The sequence below is a fragment of the Hippoglossus hippoglossus genome, chromosome 13, assembly GCF_009819705.1.
Source record: "Hippoglossus hippoglossus isolate fHipHip1 chromosome 13, fHipHip1.pri, whole genome shotgun sequence".
NCBI lineage: Eukaryota > Metazoa > Chordata > Actinopteri > Pleuronectiformes > Pleuronectidae > Hippoglossus > Hippoglossus hippoglossus.
The window spans coordinates 11,027,583-11,052,171 of NC_047163.1; the positions used below are offsets into that span (position 1 = coordinate 11,027,583).

The 24,589-nt window shown below is 41.8% G+C and overlaps 3 protein-coding genes across 3 annotated transcripts; 2 read left to right on the top strand and 1 right to left on the bottom strand.

The window, feature by feature from the left end:
• Window positions 1-775: 775 nt before the first annotated feature.
• qpctla (glutaminyl-peptide cyclotransferase-like a) lies at window positions 776-4,411 on the top strand. Its single transcript, XM_034604418.1, has 7 exons — window positions 776-1,438; window positions 1,818-1,964; window positions 2,043-2,336; window positions 2,774-2,935; window positions 3,244-3,343; window positions 3,412-3,528; window positions 3,990-4,411. Exons 1-7 carry the CDS (start codon window positions 1,220-1,222, stop codon window positions 4,133-4,135), a joined length of 1,185 nt encoding a protein of 394 aa, XP_034460309.1. The 5' UTR covers window positions 776-1,219; the 3' UTR covers window positions 4,136-4,411.
• Window positions 4,412-6,230: 1,819 nt separating this feature from the next.
• Window positions 6,231-14,666, bottom strand: six5 (SIX homeobox 5). The gene is made up of 3 exons (XM_034604417.1): window positions 13,786-14,666; window positions 10,319-11,802; window positions 6,231-9,838 (listed from the first exon to the last, which is right to left on the bottom strand). The coding sequence occupies exons 1-3, from the start codon at window positions 14,469-14,471 to the stop codon at window positions 9,153-9,155; spliced, it is 2,856 nt and encodes a 951-aa protein (XP_034460308.1). The 5' UTR covers window positions 14,472-14,666; the 3' UTR covers window positions 6,231-9,152.
• Window positions 14,667-16,446: 1,780 nt separating this feature from the next.
• Window positions 16,447-22,718, top strand: tbcb (tubulin folding cofactor B). Its single transcript, XM_034604632.1, has 7 exons — window positions 16,447-16,614; window positions 17,841-17,996; window positions 18,888-19,031; window positions 19,938-20,034; window positions 20,417-20,608; window positions 21,482-21,554; window positions 21,651-22,718. Exons 2-7 carry the CDS (start codon window positions 17,877-17,879, stop codon window positions 21,763-21,765), a joined length of 741 nt encoding a protein of 246 aa, XP_034460523.1. The 5' UTR covers window positions 16,447-16,614; window positions 17,841-17,876; the 3' UTR covers window positions 21,766-22,718.
• The last annotated feature ends 1,871 nt before the right edge of the window (window positions 22,719-24,589 follow it).

Below are 24,589 nucleotides of genomic sequence, written 5' to 3' on the forward strand. Positions count from 1 at the left end.
AATCTAGTCAACTAATGACTGCACTTCGGTTTTCCTGCCTGTTTGCACTTTTTTTTCATCTGCACTCACCTCTGGAAAAATGTGAAATAACTGATACACACGCGGTGCAATAACTATACATACACATGTGCAATAACTTATTCACACACACTCATACAGTTAAAGTTGTTACCACATTTGCAACGAATGTCACGCTGAACCTTTGAATGTATATAGTTTTAGAATTTGTTTTAAAAAAGTTTTTCTATCTTTCTTTTATTTTAATTTAATTATTGCACTGCTGATCTGACCTGTTTCTTCTTTTCCTACACCTTTCTTTGTACTGTCGACCCTGTGACAAAACTTGAAACCAAGTTTATCATAATTTTGAATCCTGGGAATAGAATTTGTGTAGTTTTGTCCACAAGCACCAACTGTACTTGTAGAATTGAACGGTAATCTTGGTTCTGGGGGCAGCCCTTCTCCCAAAATTATCATTTTTTTATTAAATATATTCTCTTTAAGATATTTCAAAAACAAACTTTATTTTTAATGTATAAAGAATATAAAAACTGAACTAGTCAAGTACAGTACAGATACCTCACAATCGTACTTACATAGTATATATTTTATCATCAACACAATTTTTCACTTTAATCTGTGTGTTGTGCGAATTTAATATATATTATCTTAACTATTTACATTTATAAAAATCGTCCTATAGTTCTGACTCCTGCGCAGTAGGTGGCGGCAGTGCGCCACACAGTTTGTCTTTAACCACAATACAAACAGAAGAAGTGACGCTCAGGTGACGCCATTAGATCAGACACCACAGAGCTAGTGTCACGTCACTAGAAGGTGTAACATCTGGACGGTTTTTCCTCAGGCTCCTGCAGCTGGAGAGTTAAGAAGACAACTCTTTCTCTCATTGTTATTTACGGTAACCGAGATTAACACCGTGCAGTTCAGCAGCAGGAGACAGGAATCGACTGAGTCCCTCCGGTTTGTGTAGATGATAAATATGCACCATAGATCAGAGCTGGACTGAAGCAGCAGTGAAGTCCGTCATGTTCACCGAGGCTCGTGCAGAGGACACTGGGACCAGAGACAGCGGGGATGGATCATCATGTTGAAACCGGACCTCAGACCCAACCTCCAGCTTGAATCCACATCCACGAGTCCTCATCGACACGTCGCCCTGAGGACTCACTGACCGATCGTAGGCGCAGTGACACGAGTCATGTCCAGGTCCAGTCGGCGCTACAAGCCTCTGCTGCAGAGCAACGGCAGCGGCTCCCCCCTCGGCTGTGACCGGGTTCGAATCCCCCGGGCCCGGGTGCTGCTGCTGTGTCTGCTCGGGTTCCTGGTGCTGGCGGTGGTGCTGGGAGTGTATCTGTCAAACGACACCAGCATCGGACATGTGAACCATGTACCAGCCGCAGACCTGACCAAAGAGAGGGTAAGAGTTATCACAGGAAAACCTCCCCTGGTGCTTATAGTATTTTTTATATTTTTCATTTTTATACTTGCACAAATACACCACAGCAAAAATAATGGTCACATCACATTTCCCTGAGCCCAGAGTGATGTATCTAATCAAGAGTCCAACAGATCAAATCAGGGTCAACACCTCATGAAGAGAAGCAGATGTTATGAACAATGTTTACAGATATAAAATGAATAATGTGAAGTAACAGAATGACAGCATGAGGTAAATAATGACTGAATTGTTGCTTTCCTGGGTTTACTAAACGTCCTGTCTCATATTTAGTTTACATGACACACTTTCTCTTCCCCCATCTTCATTTTCATCACTGATCGTGTCGTCTCTTCTCCAGTTGTCCCACAAACCCAGCAAATGCTCACCAGCTCAAATCCGCCGCCTGGCCGCTCAGGTGGACGGGACTCGTCTGTGGGAGACTCACCTGAGGCCCATCCTGATAGAGAGGCTGCCAGGGACCCAGGGCCACCTGGCTGTAAAGCAGGTGAGTGTGAAGCATAAATACTTTCCTTTTCTATAAGCACATATTGTATTCTTTAATCAAAACTCTCTTCTGCTTCAGCACATCACCTCCATCCTGAACTCCCTGTCTGCCGGCTGGTCCATCGACCTCGACTCCTTCCAGTCTCCGACCCCGCGAGGCTCGGTCGGCTTCACCAACATCGTGGCCACTCTGGATCCCTCGGCCCCTCGCAGGCTGATTCTGGCCTGTCACTACGACTCCAAGTTCCTGCCTCCAGACCCCCGTGACCCACAGAGGGTGTTTCTGGGGGCCAGTGACTCAGCGGTGCCTTGTGCTATGATCCTGGAGCTGGCCACTTCTCTGGATGCTCAGCTTAGATCCTTCAAACAACAGGTATTGATGCCGTTGTGTGTTTTTTTTTACATGTATATTGACAGTTGGAGCAGAGGCTGACTGATTAATTTTCGATTAGTTCAACTGGTTAAAGTTTACTCTTTCCTGTCTTTCTTCTCATGACGAAGAGTAAAGATCTGAAAGGCTGAGGAGAGAATCTTCTTTCTTTTGTTTTTCCTCATACCCTTATTTCTTCCCCCTGCCTCTGCAGCTGCAGTTTAGAATAGAAAATGCTGACTGTAGCCCATTCTATTGAGCGCAGCAGTCATCTGTGTACAGCAGTGTCTTTCCAGAGGCTGTGTTTTATCTAGTTACTATTGAAAGACACACACATTTTTATACACACACTGCGACAACCCTGCAGAAAGAACAACTGCACTCTGTCGCCACTTTTTGTGAAGTGTATTTTAATCTGATTCCCTTTCTTCTCCTCTCAGAAACTTCCCGTCTCCCTTCAGCTTGTGTTCTTTGATGGCGAGGAGTCATTTGAGGAGTGGACAGCCACAGACTCGCTGTACGGCTCCCGACACCTGGCTGAGCGCATGGCCAACACGCCTCACCCCGCCGGCTCCTCACACACCACCATGCTCCATGCTGTGGTAAGGCAACCGTGCTTTACTCTACAAGTCCTCCACGATCGCACCCTCACATCCTGATCCAGACAGATGCTGAATTATAAATAACCAGGTTCAATGTAGCACAAACAGCTAATTTTAAATTTGACAAGAGTTGGAGCTGACTGATGTTTAATGAGCCAAATCCCTTATATCTTTGTCTCATGTAAGTCATGTAAATCAACACTACTGTTTTTAATCTAAAAAACATGTACTATTATAAAAAGATAACTTATTATTATTCATTTCCCACCTCCAGCGACTGACTGCTCCTTTCTGTCCTCTCTCCCTAGGACCTTTTTGTGCTGCTCGACCTGCTCGGGGGTCCTGATCCACTGATTGCAAATCACTTTGACAACACAGCACGCTGGTTTGACCGTCTGATTACTGCAGGTAAAAAAACTGTCTGTAAATGAACTCACTTTGACTGTACAAGCTCTAACTCTGCCCTTCATTCTCAGAGAAGAGACTCCATCGACAGGGTCTTTTGACGTCTCACCCCTCAGAGCAGACGTACTTTAGGAAGGATGTGTATCTTGGACCTGTCCAGGATGACCACATCCCCTTCCTTCACAAAGGTGAGCGAAACCACCTTTTGACATTTAAAAAAAAAAAAAAGTTTTTACGCTCGGTTTAGATGTTGGTGTATTGAGAAAATCTGATCTGTGTGGAACAATACAAGGAAAAGATACCATGGGAAAGTTTGTGCCCACTGCCTTGCTATTTCCAACATAGCAAATAAGGTGTTAAATATATTTATGTACGGTATTATACTGCATGAAATCCTTAAACAATCACTCATCAATTGACATCATGTCCTGTTATTTAATGTAATGTGGTCTTGTAGCTTTTAAAATGAATGTGATTGTTTCCCTCCATTTCTGAACACCAGATTCACACATCTTTGACCAAATCTAATGCACACTCTATAATAATGAGTTTTAAAACCTAAATGATTATAATTAATCAATTAATCTGCCGATTATTTTCTTGAGTGACCCTCACTTCCTTCCTCTCTCCTCTCCCTCCGTCTTCACAGGTGTCCCCGTGCTACACGTCATAGCCACTCCCTTCCCACAGTTCTGGCACACGTTGGACGACAATGAGCAGAACATGCACCGCCCCACCGTCGAGAACCTGACCAAGATCATGGCTGTGTTTCTGGCTGAATACCTGGGCTTCTAAGCACAAACACATGAAGACCACTGCTCACGTTTACCCTGCACTGGAGAACTCTGGTTACGAATGAGTGACCACTTGCACAAGAGAAGTCCCTAGTGAAATTAACTCAACTGAACTGAGATACTAGCTGTCCTTTGCAGAAGACTTGTCTCTGCTGAAGTGTTTAGTCTCCTTAGTTTAACATCATGGAGGAGTTGGAGACCTTATTTTTCCAAAACGTCTCGGCATGTGAAGTTGATACAGAGTCTTAAATTAAATTATTAAAGTAATATTTAATAAGATAAGATAAAAGAATCCTTTAATGTCATGGAGATGCACTAACGCCTTCTTAAAGACAGACCGATGTGAGCTGCTGTGAATGACAGCCAGAAAATATCTGTGAGTAATTCACTTCACTTTGTCTGAAGATGCTCTTGGCCTTAGTACCCGTTGCTCTTATTGCACATTCTGTGTCAGTTTAGGGATATTAAGGGTGAAAAATCCAACAAATGTGCATTTACACCACGTGAAAGGGGGAGACAAAAGTCTGCAATAAGGTTTAAATGGTTTGCTCAGTTTCTCTCAGTAGCTTTGTGAAAAAACTAAGACACTGAAAAATTCTGTTTCTTGAAACATTCTGTAACTTCTAGATGTGGAAAAATGTCACCAGTGACATCTTACCTTCCCTTCAACAAGCTGAAACCACTTGGGCTTTACAGCACATCTGTGAACCGGTGTATTAAATTTAATCCACCCATATGATGCTTACTTTAAATGGTCGTCTGGTCTTGTGTTCTATATATGTATGAGTCAAGGCACAATTTTGCTTAGTCATGTTTTGGGAATAAAACCTAACTTGCAAAGTGTTTTACTGAAACAATTCAAGAAGGAGACAACCATATTGTACGTATGTGAAAAACAGGTGTGATGTAGAGGAGGTGGGGGGGCCTGGGTTGTGTGTGGTACAGGGGGGTTTAAGGTGAATAACGAGGAAGGGTAGGCTTCTCCTGAAGAAATGAGAAACAGAAACGTGAGAGAATAGCATTTATTATGTCATGTCTTAATCTAACCACAAGAGGGTGCCATTATTCTGCGTAAAAAATGGCAGAATAATGCAAATTGTTTGTGTAGATTATTGTGAGGACAGGTTGAACTGGAAAGATGCTTCTCTTGTTCTCTTGATATGCTGGTGGCATAAACGCACTTACACTAAACTACGTCTACTCTGTTTTCAAACAGGAGAAGCATAGAACGATTTTTGGATTAAACAATCAAATGATTATTGAGGACCCTCTACCGATTGTAAATATAAAGAATTGAAATTAAAAAAGGGCCCATTCTAGAGCAAAGAAGTGCTTTAAAACTGTGCTTACGAGTACTTGAGTACATTTTGTGAATTTCCTTTCTGCCTCTTTCATTGATTATTTTACCTTTATACACCTGACTATCTTGTACATTGTAGTTCACACTAAAATGTTTGGTGTAAGATTTTTATGTCAACCTTAAAAAAGTTGGTTTCCTCTTCCTCCCAGATGTTGTGTAGTAGAGGAAACATATGTCTTACATGTTACTTCCCCACAGCTCCAGGGGTTGGCCCCGCTGCCTCTCAGCCTCTATGTATGTCGGGCTCGGAGCCAGAGCTGCTGTAGCAGCGGGTGGCTGCATGGGGAGAAGGGGAAGCCCTCCGGCAGCGTGTAGCAGTGCCTTCGGTGAAAGGCCACTGCGGTGGAGGCCTCAGCACACTCTCCAGCTCCCTAGGGCAGGAGGAGGAGAGAAGTGTGCAGCCCATCTGAAGCTTCTGTGGAGCTTTGTCTTGCATGTGTTCATCATCACTCATCATTTGCCCAGTAGAATTTAATCAGAGGTAATCTGACACCATCAGGGTTATGAAAACACCCCATTCATCCCTCCGTCTCTGTACAAACACACGTACACACACACACACACACCCACACACTCTGTCCCTTTGCTATTGAACCAGCATCAACCCACAGAGCGAGGGAGAGGGTGATGGTTACTCAGTGTGGACAGAAAACACATTTGAATACAATTTTCTTACCAAATTAGAAGCAAAATTGTTCTATTGCTTCCAATAATCTCCACTCATAAACACATGGCCATCTTTTAAATGTTTATTACAATATCATATAATATAAAAAATAGAATGCATTTGAATACAAAAAAAATATGAGAAAACAAAAACCCTTGTACGACAGACACACATGATCCCTTTCATAACTTTAAAAAAAAAAGTCGATCAACATACAATATCTTTGGTTACATCTGGAGTCATAAACGTGATGTGACAGGAAGGAGAGTACAAAACGAATGCCACGCTACAAACACGCAGGGCCACAGATGTGCATGTGCCCTCACTGGCTTTTACTGACATACTTTGGCAAGAAATGGCTCAAATAACCAAATGCAAGCTACAATCATATATGAAGAGCACATTTCCCTTTACCCTTAACGGATATAAATGTTCAATAAAAATTCACACTACAATTGATTTGTCTGAGCCATTTAACTATCTAACAAACAACTTTCAAATTTATTACTAGAGGGGGGGTAACCCATTTGATAATGACCTCAAAATTGATTTAATACCTGTAGTCTGAGATTGTGAAACCTCAGTTTGAGCAACAATGTGACGTTCCAAGTGAAAATGAATATCATTTCCTATCCTCTTTCTTTCCCCAATGATTCATTTTCTTTCAGTAAAAACTAAAAAACTGATTGATACATGCTTTAAATAGATTAAATGTACAAAAGAGACAAACAACAAACATACCAATAATAAAAAAAACAACACATAAGCTATTACTGTAACTAGATGAAACACTGAAGTATATTTTTCGTGTACCTTAATTTGCCAAAGATTTGACTGCTACCTGTGTTATGACAGTTTAAATCTCAGACAGGTTTAAACTGAAGGAGCAATTCCATCCGTTTACAACAGATTTCATCATTATTCTGTTTTCTGATTGACCTTTTCATGGAATTAGAAATTACAATTTTCCATTTAAGAAAAAAACAGGACATTTCCAAACAGACTATGAGTTGCACCACTGTCATAACATCACGGCAACACAGCGTAAACATTGTGTGAATGAAATGTGCAAAATATACAAAAATAAGAGGACAGGTTTGACTATACAACCAAAACTATCACATTAGGTTTTCAATATAGATCAAAGAGTTACAGAAACGTGGACGTAAAAACATTTTTAAAAAACCTCGAAGTTTTAAAATAAGGCACTTGTCAATATTAACAGAGTTTGGATGCGTGTGACAATAAGTGTCACTTAGTGGGGTCACAGCAAACGTTTTAGTGTAATGATTCTAATAAAAGCTCAGTATTTCAAAGCTCCTTTTCATCTCCCAAGAGCACCGACCTTTTGACTCAGCCACTGTGTCGCTGAGTGTCCTATAAAGTACTAAACATGCATTGCATAGAGTATAAACCCTTTTATTTCCTGTGGCATATTCTTTACTAATGCAGAGCAGCGTCCTCAGTTGAAAACTGCATTTAGTCATTTAAAACAGTTTACTGATAAAATGGAAGTAGGCTGATGTGTAAAGGGGAATTCCTGCATTTTTCAAACTGGGCTCTATGTTTATAAATGTGGGTGTGCAAATGATTGATACTTACAAATACCACAAATTTGGTGCAGTAGATTGTATCTGCCTGCAGCCGCCAACATGGCGGGAGTGGCTACAATGTAAATCTAATGGGGCAACTGTGACAGTCTAGGAAATATCCACTAAAAGTCACTTTGTTACCCAATAAAGGGCTAAAATTGTTTTTCTGGGCCTTTTCTAAGAATCTGGCAACATTACACATGATACACATGACAAGAGCTCTCACTGTCAAGTCTCATGAGACTTGACTTGTTGCAGGAAGACGTACTGGAAACATTAGTGAGAGAGAGAAAGAGAGAAGAGTTTGGATTTCACTGAGATAAACGTTTATGGCTGAATCTTTTTCTGATGTGGGCAATGTTGATGAAGTATGTGTTTGAGCTGGAGTATACGGACGAAAAGCTCCTACAAATCGAAGAGCGAGTGTGAGAGGCAAAAAGAGAGAAGGTACGAGCTGCTGCAAGGTTTGCAAGTGAAACTTTGTGTTGAGCGAGACATGTGTAATGTTGCCAGAGTCTTAGCAAAAACCCAGAATAACAATTCGAAAATTTAAATCGGTGAAAAAAATCACTTTTAGTTGACCTTTCATACCCAGTTTGAAAAATAAAAAAATCCCCCTTTAAACCTAGAATCCAGTAACATGTATGCAAAAAACATTGTATCGTCCTTGAGGATATAATAGTTGAGGAAAACAAATCTCAGCTGATTCACATAAAGCTCGTTCAACTCACGCCATCTTTTGAAGAACAAAATCTTCAGGGAGTTCCTGGAGTGTTGGTAGAACAATGTGTTCAGGCTTCAAGCAACAAAAAGAAAACCTAACTCCTGAATCTCTTGAGTCTTGAACAGTCAGGAAAGTATTTCAAGACTTGTCCTGTAGCCAGAGAGTCCGGTTAACTGTGTAGTTATTGTGTGGGGTGGATCCTCAGTGAACAACTTCCACTGCCAGAGAAAAACCCCAGGCATCTTTTTTCCCAGCGACAGCTGTACTTTGTACGCAGTTCAGAAAACTGCAGAGAACAGCTTAGTGAATCTGCAGAGCTGTGATGCTTTGTATGATTTTTTAACCAGGACCTGTAACTGGGCCAAGCAGACGAATGTGTGTCTGAACCAGCAGATGAATATCATCACTATTTCACATCCATGTGAAATAGAGCTGCAGAGGGTTTGTCTCAAAAGTGCCAGCAAAGACCTTGATGGCATCAGGCCCCACTGAGAGAGAATCATTGTACGTGTCTGAACCTCAGTTTACTGTAAAAGACATTCATGTCTTTGAGGGTTAGACAATGTTGAATAAAATCTTTTAGAAAAATAAAAACACAAACAGCGGGGTCTGTAACCTTCTGTATGTTGCATGGTTTTTGTTTTTTTAAAACACACAGGCTTGCCTCATTGGGTTTCACAAGCCCATCTCATCGTCCACAGGGACAGACTGGAGCTGAGTAAGAATCTTTGAGTCCCCATCCATGTCCTCTGGATTCCCGAGAGGTGAGCCGACTTCCACGTCCTGCTCTGGAGAGGGGCTTCCCAGAAGCAGCGACTCTCCTCCAGGGAGGCCTAACAGAGCCGGGTCTACAGGTAGGTCCCCCTTGCCGCGGATATCGAACAGAGTTAGATTGGCTGATGTGGAGAGGGGCACGGGGCTCCACACTGGCTGGGACAAGTGGGTGTTGGCTGTGATTCCACTGTACATCGGACTGAGGGTGAGCATGCTCTCTGGGGTAAGACCATTTGGCAGTGTGGGGGTGACTGAATGGTCCAGAGTATGAGGGGAGGGGATGGCAGGTGTCAAGCTGGTCGCAACCCCATTCTCTGGAGCGTAATATGGTGGAGAGGAGTTGATGAAGTTCAGAGGAGATAATGTGAGGCCACTGGGGGTTTGACCTGAGGTGGTGGGCGGCTGGGAGGACACAGGAGGGGTGGAGGGGGTGAGAGCGGGGCTCAATATACAATTAGTGGAGATGGTTGGAGCTTCTGCGACTGGTTTGAAGGGCAAGCTGGTGAGTTGAATGCCTGCGGGGATGGTCAGAATCAGCTTGCCTTGTTGGACACTCAGGTAGGGGCCTCCACCGAGGAGCAGGTTACCTGCAGACGTGACAAATGTTAAGTTTACTCTCTCAAACAACAGGAGCTTTTTACCACTTACACTTCTAGGCTGCAAATTAATTTACTGATCAGTACAAATGTCAAACAATTATACAGTTGCCAAATTTAGATTGAACAGCTTGTTCCTTTCTACCAACACAGACATAAATGCATTAACTATTCATTAAAGTTGCAAACCATTTTCACATTTATTGCTCTTGTTGTTGCCCATATTTAATCTCCCAGAGTTCACATCTTCAGGCTGCTTGTTTTATCTGACCATTAGTCCAAATCAAAAGATATTCAGGTTAATATCTTATGTGACAAAGGAAAACAAACACTTTGAAATAGTTGTGCTTGAAAATGATTAAACCTAATAAATGATCACAACAGTTGCTGGTTAATCTTCTGCCAGTCTATTTATGTTTTTTATGGTTTCAGCTATGTTGCATTTGCATTTATCCAATGGATTCAGTTTACCTGGAGCAGCAGAGGGCAGCTGGATGATCCCAGAGTTGAGGAGTTGCACACCTGGGGCCATGCTGGTTGGGGGACCAACGCTCTGAATGGGCCTCAGCTGGTTTATTCTGACAGGACCCTGCGTCAGCGCCCCCGCTGCAGGGGCTGAGGTCAGGATCTGTAAGGGCACTCCAGCAGAGGGCATCGAGAGAGAGGAACTGGTAGGTACCACTTGGGGGAAAGAGAATGTGGGGGAGGTCTGGATGGAGGAGACAGGGACCAGCTGAGGCATGGAGAGCGGGACTAACTGTGTCGCTGTGGTGCATTTGGACTGGGGGACTTGAACTATTTGTGTTGGGGAGGAGATGGACATGACATGTGGGGCATGGATTTTGATGGGTGTGGAGTTTGTGGCCTGGTCGCCCAGTTGGTGTGCCATCTGCTGTTGCAGCTGACTGTTGTTAAGCTGTGAGACAGAGAATATATTTCTAGTTGTTGAAGCATCCTGCTGCTGCTGTGCCAGTCTGTTGCCTGTGGTCAACGTCAAGGGGCTTTGAAACTGAGCAGCTGTTGAGGTGAGGGACGATACTGGGACCAACTGAGGGCACTGAGACACCTGGGCTCCTGAAGAGTGCTGGACCAGCTGGGAGACAGGTATACCCTGGATGGAAGGAACCACCTGGGGCAGAGAGAAAACCTGAGGGATGGCGCTGCTGGAGGAAACCACAGAGATAGAGGGATTTAACTGGGTGCTGGAGAAAACGACCCCCTCCCTTTGGTGACTGGAGAAAGGCACAGCAGTACTGGAGATGACCAGGCCTGCAGACGACATAGAGGCTGGGAGGGCGAGGGACTCCTGGGGGTTCTGTGTTAAGACTAGTGAAGGGAAACTGCTTGGGGAGGACAGAGTTGGTGAAGAGGGAGATAAAGATGAAGAGGAGGAAGATACTGTCTGGCTGCTGCCCTCTAAGTCATGCACACTGATGTAATCGATTTCATTAACACTCTTTGTCTTGGTTTGAAGAGTAAGCGAGATGACAGATGGATGGTTTGAGACTGGAGTGGTGTTAGTGCTGAGAAGGGCAGCTGGAAGACTGCTTGTTTTGGCCTCCATGGCAGATACCTGCTCTGCCAAAGAAGCTGCGCGATGTTGCTGCTGCACATCCATACTGGATTTGGTTATGACTTGAGCCCCGTTCAGCATCAAAGGAGGGCTGGCTGTAACAGGACTCAGTGTGACTGTCTGGCAATCGCCCAAGCTCAGCCCGTTAATTATGACACCAGCGCCGGTGCTAGAGATCAGGGAATTCCCATTGAGCAGCAATGGCTGAGAGGCCGTGAGGAAGCCACTGGAGCCATTGAGGATGAGCTGGCCTCCCGTGCTGCAGGGGACTGCAGAGAGAGAGATGATGGACGCTGCCGAGACAGCAGTCTCCTCTGGTTTGTCGGGGGTGTCGTCCATGGCGCTCGCCTCATCCTCGGTGCTGTGGTTTCCATCAGACTCACTGAAATGGAGGAAAAACAAATGGGTCAAGTTTGAGCTCTTAACATTAGAAGACAGAGACATTTTATTTATTTTTTTATAAATGCTGATTTTCACCTGATTTTAGTAACTTTATCATTCTCTAAAACTAAGTCACTCAAGAACTCCAGAACAGTTTTGAAACTAAACTTTTAGTGTATAATATCTTGCAGAAATAACTTTATCTTCCTAAATGGTTGTTAAACTGATATTTAAATGAAAAAGTAATCACTTCAAACGTCCTCATCTGTCAGACAAAACATATTCTGTGTGCACTGTGGCCAACTCTGTTATAAATATTTCAATAATTGTTCAATATTTTAATTATAATTTTATAACTGATATTTACATGTGACATTTTAGGTAATATGGGTCAAACGTTGCCTTTTCAACAGATCAGCAATTTTTACATTGTTTATATACACCCTGTCTCTAGTGATTAAACCATCCAGCCATTATCTATTTTGGGGCCCCAACGGGACTGGAGACAATCCCAGCCGACATATGGCGAGAGGTGGGGTACACCCTGGACAGATCACCAGTGTATTGCAGGCCCAGGTACAAAAACAAACAACCATTCAAACCTACGGACAATTTAGAGTCACCAATGAACCTAACCCCAATCGGCATGTCTTTGGACTGTGGGAGGAAGCCGGAGCACCTGAAGAAAGCTTACGCAAAGACAGGGAGAACATGCAAACTCTGGAAGACCCCGACTGAACGGGGATTCGAAACAGGAACCTTCTTGCTGTGAGGAGACAGTGCTAACTACTGCATCACCACGCCACCAACACGTTTTATCAGGCTCTTTAAGGATGTCAACAAACTAGTTCCCCACATGTGCCTGATTTATCCCCCATCAAAACCCATTAATTATTTATTACTTGGGAAAACAGTGAAAATAACAAACTGTCTCACAATGTTACATAATATGACAAAAAGAAATTCCTGGATCCACACCAAAATTTAATGGGTTTTTCCCTGACCCATATTGCATCATTCCACCAAGTTTCATGAAAATCCATTCTGTGGTTTTTGTGTAGTCTTACTCACAAACAAACCAACAAACATGTAAACATCATTTCCAAACTAGAAATTAAACATCCACGATTAGACTCAATTTAACAATCCAAGTTTTCTCCTGTGTGCTGAATACATATATCAGTGATTAACTTATGATATATGCTGGCAACTGCTCTTTGTTTCATCCTTCTCTTTACTATCCTTTTTACAAGATTGCACATATTATGCAGTAGATCAGAATAAAATGTGTGCAGGCACGAAGACAAAGCTGGACCAGATTTCTAGAAACCCTACCGGGGCCTGCGCTCAGTTTCTGTGTGTTAGAAAGTGAAACATCCTCCTCTCACTGCAGGCAAACCCTCCGGTCTGATAACACAGATCTGCTCTACTCTCTCTTATCAGCTCAGACCACAGCTCCCCTCTGCTTGGAGAAATACCTGTGTGCAGGGGGGGGGGGGGGGGTTCTCTCACCCCCTCCACCACCCCTAGAATATAAACTGGTGACTCTGTTTTTAACCTGGCTCTGCAGGCCCAGAGCAGAGGGTGCAGGCATTTCAGGAAACTTGAGCCATGTTGGGCGCCTGGATCTCACATTTCATAACAAAGCAACATGGCTCTTGGGTCTCAGACCTGTGTGGCTTCAGTGCTGTCAAAAACACTCCTCTTTCCTCCTGATCACTTTTAGTTTTGAGTTTACTGTGTGCATGGAGCTGCACTGGTGCCCTGTGTGGTGCTGGGCCTGCAGGCTTTGTTTACCGGGACGGTTTGATCTGTGAGGTTTCTGATTGATTCGTTTTTATGAAACACAAAGCAACACGTTGTTCTCAAAAAAAAAAGAGGGAAAGTTAAAAAACATGTGTCACGCTAGATTAGGACTTTGCAAACGGATTTAAAGTGAATCTGGATTCATGCAGCAGCTGATTTATGTTCCCAGTGCTCTTGCCTTTTGCTGTGGGTGCCGGACGGGGTCCTGTCCCTCTGCCTGCGGTTCTTGAACCAGTTGCTGACCTGTGTGAGGGACAGTCCGGTGACTTTGGCCAGGTTCTTCTTCTCGTCCGGTGTGGGGTAGCGGTTGTTCTTGTAGCAATCCTTCAATGCGTTCCGGGACTTCTCCTTGAAGCAGTACACCGTCTCCTCTCCGTCCCAGATGGTTTTGGGTAAAGGGAACTTCTTCCTCAGCCGGTACTTGTCCACGGCGCCCAGGCTGCGGCCCCGGGACCTCTCCGCCTCCTTGTAGCGGGCTTTCAGGTACAGGTCCTGCAGGAAGCCGTGGTTGGACGAGTGGAAGTCGTGGCTGTCCAGGATGGCGTACAGCTCCTTGAACTCCTCCCGGTGGAAAGCCACCAGAGCCTGGGCCTTCAGCAGAGTCTCGTTGCCACGTAGCAGCTCGGACGAAGGAGGTATGGTGGAGAGAAACCTCCACAGGCGATCCACATTGCCCGCCTGCAGGAGGGCCTCGCACAGACATGAGACCTGGTCCGTGGAAAAACCCAGAGCCGACTTCTGGAAACTTTGGAGCAATTCATCCGCAACTTGGACCGCGTCTTTCTCCGCTTTGGGCTCCGGGGCCGTCGGCTCCTCTGGGCTGTTTTCGGATTGTTCTGTGGGCTCCAAAGACAAGGAAGCCATTTTCACTTTAACTTTTTTTTTTCCACCCGTAGTTCCTCCTCCTCCTCCTCCTCCTCCTCCTCTCTCTCTCTCCCAGTCTCCTGCAAACCACCAGTGTCTGTGACCAGTAGCTGACACGCCCCTTCACCCAACTCATATTGTAGTCAAAAGTCCAAGAGTGCAACTTAGTTATAAATATATAAAATAAACATATATATTAGTATACAGATCATCTGAAACCGTTTATTTCTGTGTCTGTGCTATAAAGCTGTGTGATCTTCAAATTGCTTTTAATTCATTTGAACTTTTAAAGCACCCTGTAGATGTGTTTTGAAAAGTGCCATGTAAATACAGTTTGTTGTTACTACTATTCATCCCATAAATTACTTCATTTAACACTTCTCACATCGGCTGTTGGATAAAACTTGTTCCATGGAAATATTCATGTGTTTATTTATTTAATTAATTGTATTGTTGTTTTGTGAATCAATTTGTGCCATACAAATAAAGTGTTTTATTATTATTATTATTATTATTATTATTATTATTATTATTATTATTATTATTATTATTATTGATGTACTTATGGTAAAGATCAAATAAAAGCAATGACACTTTCTGTATGTCAGGTAAAAGTCTCAGGACAACTTGAAAAAAGAAAGGACTAACCTTGATTGTTTTTCTCTCTTTTTAAATAATAAAAAACTGACAGCTTACATTTGTGTGTCCAGGCCTTGACCTGAACCTCAGAGATTCATAAATGTGAGTCACACAGAAACGAGCATGGCTGTTAAGATGTAATAAAATATATGAATAATGAAGCCAGGGTTGCAGAGCTGCACCTCCATCAACAATCAAAGGAATGTAAAAAAATTGTGCTGTGGGCTGTTCTGAGGCCCTGCTCTGCTCTTCCCTGACTGTTGTTTTGAGGCTCACTGCATTGTTTGATCTTCTTTCCTTTTCTGCCCACACATGCTGTTATGATCTGTTCTGTGTGGTCATTGAAGACTTAAGTTTTACCACATGTCCATGATCAAGAAAAGGCTTGTTTTTCTGGGGACCTTTTTTATCAAGCAGCAGGAGGAAACATTGGAATTTTTGTATTGAATATCCATAATGCATCATATACTTAATTGTACATATGAATGTCCCATGATACATTTTCCATACTCAAGAGACTGCTTGGAAGTAAAAATCATACTGTTGTTATAATTAGACCCAAACCCTGTGTGGTCATTTGCTGGTTGCCATTGATTCTTTATGGCTTGTATTGCTGGGCAGATTAATCCGCAAAGTATAAGGTTTTGTATTGATGGTGGATATTAGTCTTGAAAGGATCCCCAAAAAAAGGAAACTACCATGTAAGATCATATCCTGGGCACATGGTTTTCTTGAGTGCATGTCATAATAACCTCTTTGACACCTGTGGCTTTGTATTATCTTGTCTATCTCATTCTGTCTTAGATAGATAGATAGATAGATAGATAGATAGATAGATAGATAGATAGATAGATAGATAACAACTGAATTTGTGTGGATCAACAAAGTTTCTATCTTATCGTACCTTATCTTATGATGTGTTGCTGGCCTGGGAGAAAATGGTATCAGGTCAAAGGAAAGTTTAGCTTTATCTCCTTAGTCCTGGAGATCAAACCTGCAATAATACAAAGCACAGGCCTATATTTATAACTTTATTTTCATCTTCAATCAATAGTCCAAACATGTGACTGTATCTCTGCTGTTTCCTGATTGTTCCTGAGAGGATTCTGCTCAGTCATGTTTACTTCAGGCTGGAAAACAAACTGCACCTCATAGTGGTCAGGGTCGCTCTCATCCCTCATCTGATGATTGGTTATCAATCGTGTCAATCTACTAGTAGTGGGCGGTCCCTGTTACCCCCTTTTTCTTGCGTCTCGTAACCCTATTGGTCAAGCCTTTTCGCTCCTCGATGTGATTGGTGCTTTGTAGCCTGGTGGCGGGTAGAACATTCCAGAAGTGGGCGTATCGGGAAGCTGCTGCGACAGTTCTCCAACCAGCACACCCCGGGGCTAGCTGTGCTAACATCACTATAACAACGGCGTGAACGCGATGGACTCATCAGGTTGAACTGATACACAGACAAGTCGAAGCTCTTCAGATACCAACGAACAAGACACACGCCTTTGTAAGTAACTATGGTAACTATACCGTGTCGCCTCAGTGTGTCCAACGTGTATAACATGTGCTGCTAGCCACCCAAACAGCTAACAAACGTGTGGCTAACCCAAGCTAGCCAACCAAAATAAGAGACTTGGGGACCGAGCACCGGCAGTGCGAAGGACCTATTGTTTTTCGTTTTATTATTCGGGCAAATTAATCGCGTTTTTGACGTCTTGAACAAAACTAACCAAACCTCGCGGGCGCGTCAGGTGAAAATGTACGTATTCTGGAGTAATTTGTAATGGGCGTGACAAAATGGCTCAACAGCGCCCCATATAATACGCAGCAATTCCGTCTGGTTTAACCGATCTTAACGAAATTCGGTACACAGGCGTATCATGACCGGACGAAAAACAAAATACCTGGCACCAATTAGATTCGAAATGTTGGTTTCGTACAGGATGAACATTTCATGCCCTCAGTTCTGCCAGGTACAGCTGAAAATGTATCAGCTGTTGGTCATTCATTTCAGGTGCCATTATGGTCTTTTCCTCGATTTACTGCACTGTTGAGTTTAGTTGTACAGGTGATTAGTCACTCACTCACTTATGTTAAGCTGAAACAATAACACTTGTTTGTGACTTACTATTTCTTCTTCTTGTTGTTGTTTAATGGCAGGTGGCACCACTGACATTGTGACATTAAAGCAAACTGACATAAATTTGATATTATAAAGCCTGGGTGGACTTACTATTTAACTCCACTCAGGCTTATGTCAGACTGTTGCAAAGGTGAAGGATTTATACGATCTGAAGAGAAACAAAAGAGACGGACAGATCTATTAGTCTGTCTGAGTGATAGTGATAGCATCACCTACTGCCTACTTACATTAAATATGTACCGGTCTACACTTGCGTTGACCGTAATGCGTGATTAGTTGTCGTGGTCCAGCGCCGCGTGACAGACTCAGGAAGTGACGTGTTTATGCTTCCTGCGATGCACAAAATGCACGCAACACGGAGCTGTTTCGCCCCATCCCTGTTCGTCCTCTCCCGTGGCCGCATCAGGTCCTGAGATCGAAAGTGCTCGGGCCCGCCCGTACAATGCTGCTCGCAGAGCTAGTTATAATTTATTCCTCATTTTGCCATGTTTTTTTTTTGTGTGAAGCATTTTGTAACCTTGTTAAGATAAGTGCTATACAAATAAAGTTATTATTATTAATATGTCACTTTATTTGTCTTCTCTTTATAGTTTGTGACCAACTGCTGCATCCAAACAGCCTCAATAATGGAGGACCAAGTGACAATAATCACCAACCCCCTTGTGAACGTGCGCATAACAAGCACCGTCTACGCCGTGGAGGTTCAGCGCAGGTTCAATAGAGGGCTGTGCATCGCTGACTTTAAGGTGAGCCTCTTCTTATCCACAAATCCCACGTAACCCCTCTAAAGAGATGTACAAGTTGGTTTTCTCAGATGTAACCTGCACACTATATCGATTCTTATCATCTCCGCCAAGGAAATTATTATTTTTCACCACTTTGTCTGTTGGTAAGACTGTGGCAAAACTAGTGTGGTGCAAAGATGCTGTACAGCTTAGAGATGAGCCCATACAACGTTGGTGTATATCCGGATCAGGGGGCAGATCCAGGAATCAAGATTTGAATTAGAGAACTAGAATGGCAATCAGGCCCAACAGTCCTGTTATAAAACCAAATTTAAATTCCCTACATCTGGATTTTTATTTGGATCTGCACCAAATATCAGTCTCCTAAACATGCCTGATTTTGTAAACATCAAGATCCATAAATTATTATCTGAGAAATTAAGGACAATGTTTGGAGAAAAAAAAACGTTGTCATAATATTAAAGGAAGTGAAAAGAATTACTGGATCTGCCCCTGATCTTAATCCACAATCAAAATTTGATGGGTTCATCCCTGGCCCATACCACGTCCCTCCATTAAGTTTTGTGGTAATCTGTTTAGTTGTTTTTGTGAAATCTTGCCTACAAATAGACAGGGGTGAAAACATAACCTGTTTGGTGGAGGTAATAATTCATGGATCTTGTTAAAACAGACTAGTCATGTTAAGAGGACTGATATTTATGAGAGTGTGTTCAAATTGGTGCAGATCCAAATTAAAATGTGATTTCTTAAGGCGACTGCTTTGGCGGAGGTATGCGCTCTACTGAGTGCCATTCAAGTTCATTTCTGTCTTCTTCATGTTATCACAAATCTATCAGCATCTGAATAATCCAATTGAATTACATGTACTATTTTGTTTTTTACTTTAACCAGGGAAGGTTGGAGATGGCTGTGGGCACACCTGCCTCCTCCATGGATCTGGAGTTATTCAGTGTCTCAGACAAGTTTATGCTGAAAATGGACGACAATGACGCTTTGCTGGGCTCCTATCCTGTGGATGATGACTGCAGAATACATGTATGTAGCTGACTATTGCCATATTGTAGTGTCATATGCACAGCCAGGTTTCATGGGTCCAAATCTGATTCTGTTTATCTGTAGGCAAGAAAAAAATAGCCTCACATATGACAGAATACATTTTTAGTGTAACAGATTGTGTGAAATTTGTATTGGTTTGGTTTGCACAACAATATTATGCATTGACATAATCAGTAGATGATGTGTCGAGGGATGCTATCCCCTTAAAATCTGACTGACCAAAAAAAGAATCCCTCTAACTTGTCAATTCTGCCATTCCTGGTCAGTCATCCTCCCATCCCTATGGAAAAGAGAGCCAAGTGTGTAGATGGAGAAGTTGTGTGAGCAGGTGAACCTACTATAGGTAGCGGCGCTAACTAAATAATGGCCCCTGCAGTGTGTTTTTTAAAAGCTGAAACAGAATAGATCAGAATGATGGCACTCTTTGCCTTGCTATCCCTCTCTTTCCCATTCAAACACACTGACCTTTTGTCCCAGTCAGACTGATCATCAGCAGCGCTGATAGAAATCCTTTTGCGTCAGTGTTCAGTGGCCATCAGTAAAAGATATACTGTCTTAGGCAGGCAGGAAGAATTCAGCATTAACAGGGTAGATACTGCTTTCACCGTTTGCGTTTACGCAACAACTATACAGTTCTCTACTGCAGAGGTGTCGGCCCCCACCACCCCCATCATTGACTTATCAGCTACAAAGGCTAATTATCTGGAGATACCCTCTCACACCGAGTTCTGGGGGTGACCTTCCCTGTGGTAAAAACTAACAAATCCCCTACTGAACATAATGAATATTAAACTTGCACCATTTGACCTAATTAGCCCGGCTGACTTATTGCCGTCCTTGTTTCAAATAAAAGTGATTATTGACAAAAAATTATTTCCCGCTCAGGTTATTGATAATAGTGGACAACAGGTTGGCGAGTTTACCGATGTTTCCCAAGTGGAGAGGTTTGAACTTGCAGACCAAGACTACGAAAAAAGAACAGGTACAAACTGCTACACCAACAGAGATAAAGATAAATCTATTTTCAGTGCTTATTGAAATAAGTTTTACAATATTTCCTTAGTTTAATGCCCAAATGGGGCTTTTGCTATAGCAAAGGATGATATAGCTACATCAAAGTATTTAAGTTTTTTTCTGATTACTTAATGATCACATCAATCCCATTTAAAATTAACCATGGGATCCTCACAATAACACAAACAAAATTGAATACCTCCATTACACAACAACTGTAGAAAGCTTTATTTATTTTGTGAACATTTTGACAAAATGTAAAACTAGCTATTCAAACTTTTTAATAGAAAAAAATATTTGGCACTCACAGACTGTTTTAAAGTATGTGTTCATGAGTTTCTTTCCCTCAGACTCAGCAAGGTCGTTCATGAAGAGAAACCGTGTGGGCCGCTTCAATGAGGAAGAAACAGCCAAGAAGCAAGCCGAGATGGCTGCTCGGGAGAACGAACAGAAGGCTGCTGCTGAGGCCATTTCTGTTGGCAACCGATGCCAAGTGCAGGTCCCCGGGCAGCCCACAAGGGTTGCCTCGGTCATGTATGTTGGTAAGTGTGGATAAAGATTAGCTGGTTTACTTTGTGTAGGAGACCAGGATGCTACTTTCTGCAGACTTTGTTTTAATTTATGGTGATAAAGGTCCATTACACAATAGTAGTTTTATGATACTAAAAGTAACTGCCGGATTGGCTGTTAAAGTGCTTCTTGTGCTGGCATGTTCTGTTTTATTTTGTCAGTGTCGTTTACTGAATGTTGTTAAATCCACATAGATAAATATGCCTCCAAAAATCAGTTTTGCTTGAATACTGTGTAGGAATGTTCACCATTAACTGTTCACCCTTTAACTGTCAATAAGAATTTCAACAGACATACAGATTAATATTAACGCTTAATCAGGGGGAAAAAAAATTCCTCGGACCTCGGCACAGTCTTACCAGATATTCTCCCCTGTGGGTCTCAAACAGACTGACTGACCCTACAGCATGTGGACCTGTAGCTATTTCTGGGTAAATTCCAGGAGAAAAGCTGTCTGCTGATGACTGATTAGGCCTGAACTGTTAATTAGGGTTGATTATTGTGATTGCCCATTGAACATGTATGCAGTTTACACTAATGCGCACCAGAGTGAAGAAAACAATGTCTCGCTGTCCAAAAACGTTCCAGGTTTTTTGTGTGCTTCACGCAGTTTACTTTGTTCGGTAAAAGACACCATGATTAAATATCTTCAAAGTCATGGCAAATTAATCTGTGATACTGTGTTTAACACACAGAGCAGAGGTGAAAATGGCATCTCACTTATAACTTGTGATAACATGTTGTTGTCAGTGTTAGGGAAAAGACAGAGAATTTAGGACCATGACTAAGCAAACAAGTAAAACGAGTAGAAATACCTGCTGTAAATAATGTTGCTTTAATTGCAGGTACAGCAGATTTCAAGCCAGGCTACTGGGTGGGTGTGAAGTATGATGAGCCCCTGGGAAAACACAATGGAACGTAAGTGCACTATAATTTATGCAATACACATTTCACTTGGCCTTGATTTTACCCTGATTATGACCTTGTCCCCTTTTGAAAATTATGTCTCCACAGTGTTGGAGGGAAGCAATACTTTGATTGTGAGAACAAATATGGTGCATTTGTGAAGCCCATGAATGTGACGGTGGGAGACTTTCCAGAGGAGGATTATGGTTTAGATGAGATGTAGGACACTATAGTTTTGTTTTTTTCTGTCACGCTTAAGGTATGCATTCAACCTGCAGAGGAAGGGGAGCTGTTTTTATTGTAACAAATTTAATTTTTTGGGGTTGGTTTTTCTCATCCTACTCTGGAAGGTTTGATTCCAATGCATTTATGCCTCATTAACTCCACTGCAACACAACACAAGTGACAATTGGGTAGTAGTGTCTCTGGGTATTGGATGATAGTAATACATGGTAATCACAACATAACGAAGGTTCATATGTAGCTTTTCACTTAACACACATTTTCTTGCTTTGGTTGTACTACCATGTATTCTCAAGATTGATGACATCTGACAACTATTTTCTCATGGTTCAGTTTATATTTCTCTTTACAAAGATGCTTGTATATAACTGTTTACAGTCAACTGTAATTTAACAGTTTTTGAAGACTGTAAATTGCTGAGTGTGGTCTGAGGATTGGGCGACTGTACTGAAGGAAAAATGTACTGGAACAAATTTTGACACTAAAACAAGAGCAGCATTGTTGCTGGTATCCCTGACAACTGTGATGTTCAATTGAGTTAAACTGGGAAAAATGTTAGAAGTTGCTTATGTCAGACAAGAAAATTATAGTTAAATGGGGGGAAAAAATCATTGCTGTATTTTGAGTCAGGGCAACCACTCACCTTGTGGATCAAATCTCTTCCTATATGCAGTTAATGCCAGGAATAACAGTGTCAACGTAGGCAATGGTATATAATTCCTTTCTAAATGGATTTGAATTCCTTAAATGTCCTGTTGTGTTCGTATGTGGTTTGTAAAACAGTCCAATTTTTTGGGCTTCCAAGTGGATATGGGATTTAATGCTCCTTTTTTTGCCCTGACTGAATTCCTCTTCTCAAATGTTAAATCGTCTGCACTTTAATGTATCCTGCTTACATTGAACCACTGAAATAAAAATCAACATTTCAAGATTAAAATTTGAAGTTTACTTGTTTTTATCTGACTGCATCCATCAGATCAAATGTATTTATTTAATTTGCTCCTCTGTATACAAATATATTGAAAAGATCTAAAAAATAATCCAATTGTTGCTCAAAATCTAATCATTGGATGCTGATCGTGTCTGGAGAATGTTTCTCGGTGAACTCAAACTGATCTGTTGGATTGTATCAATACATCAATTCCTGCTGTTAACACTAGAAGTATCGTTATTTTTTTTTAGGTGGATGGCTTAACGAACAAGTGGTGCAGTGGAGATGTACAAATAACTTTAGGAGTTGTACCATTATTTTATGTATAGCTTTGATGACCATGAGTACCAAAAATTGTATATTTCAAAATGCTAAAACTGTAAAACTTTGATTTTATGTATTTCTGGCTCCCATCTACAGGGTATCTAACATTATGTTGTGTTCACTCTGAAGTCATCATGTGACTGCCTCTCCACTGTAATCATGACAACACATTTATGATTTTTATGTGTTATTGATTCAAAACTGATCACCTGTTTTAATAGAAATATTAATAGTACATGCCCCATAATAGGCCTGTAAGGGAAACATTGCTACTGTACCTCAGAGGGGCCTCGTCTGTTATGTTAGCATATACTTCAGATGGCTGTGTCCTTTGTCCTTCTCTTCATCCTCTGATGCTTTAAACTACACGGCTGCACCGCTGAAACCAGCAACTGATGAGAATTTCACTACATTTACAGAGGATTGGGGAGTTGAAGATGCAAAGCAATTGTTGGAGTTGTGGTTTCGTTGTACTGGTATTTTGGCCCAGCTGTAGTTCAATTATTACTTTTACAAGATCTCGAGAAAGTTTTGCAAGAAAAATATGACAAATTACAGAAATCAAACAGAATTTCAAATAAAGGTCACAACAAGGTTAACAAAGTAACCGGCTGGACTTCAGGGAGAAGTTGTATATTTGGCTGACAGCCAGAACCTATTGTTTATATTCAATGAAATGCTGATACCTCATTTACACAAATGTCGTTCGGTTTTACTTTAAAAAAAAGGCTATGATCATCTTTAAGGTGCTGGTTTACAATGTGCCAAATGGTAATGCATAATAAAAATCGTCACTACAGTAGCTGATGAGTTGATTGTGTGTGTGTGTGTACACACAATCAGTCAGTCAGTGTTCCACCAATGGAAATAGGATACTAGTGATTATAGACTACCGAGCAAGTTACGAATGCTATAATGAAAATTGAGCTGACTTTCCCTGTAATTTTCTCGAAGTTTCTGCAGTAAAATCTCTTGAAACTTGACATGCAGACAAAGGGGTTCACCATGAACAAGAGTGTGGTTCAATATTTGTGGCCCCTCTTAAGGATTTTTAAATAATATTTTATAGCAGCAAGTTATGAATGTCATTATGCAGCTGCACGTACTAAGGCAGCCCTAGGTTAGATTTAAGATTCAACTGTGAGATAAAACAAACAAGATGCAGTCTGGTTACATGTAAAGGTGTTTTATTCTATTGAGTTGTAGAATTTAAGCAACGTGTCTGACACGACACGTCCTTTGTTTTTAGTTAGTTAGTTAGAATAAATAGTGAATAAATGAATGAAAACAACAACAAAGGAGAAAAAATAATTAAGAAGAGGTGGCCTTTTTGTTTTCGGAGAGGGAAATGTACTGTTCCATTTCTACCATAAATACAAATAATTGTTTTTTTGTTGCTGTGGATGTGGGATCTTGGCAAGAAATAATATCAGATTTATGATTTAAAAAAGCAATCCTGTTGTCGCTGTAATCATGGCAACCAAATACCATAGATACATTTCTACAGTAAAACACAGTCAGAGAAAATGTTGTCAGTTATGAAATTATG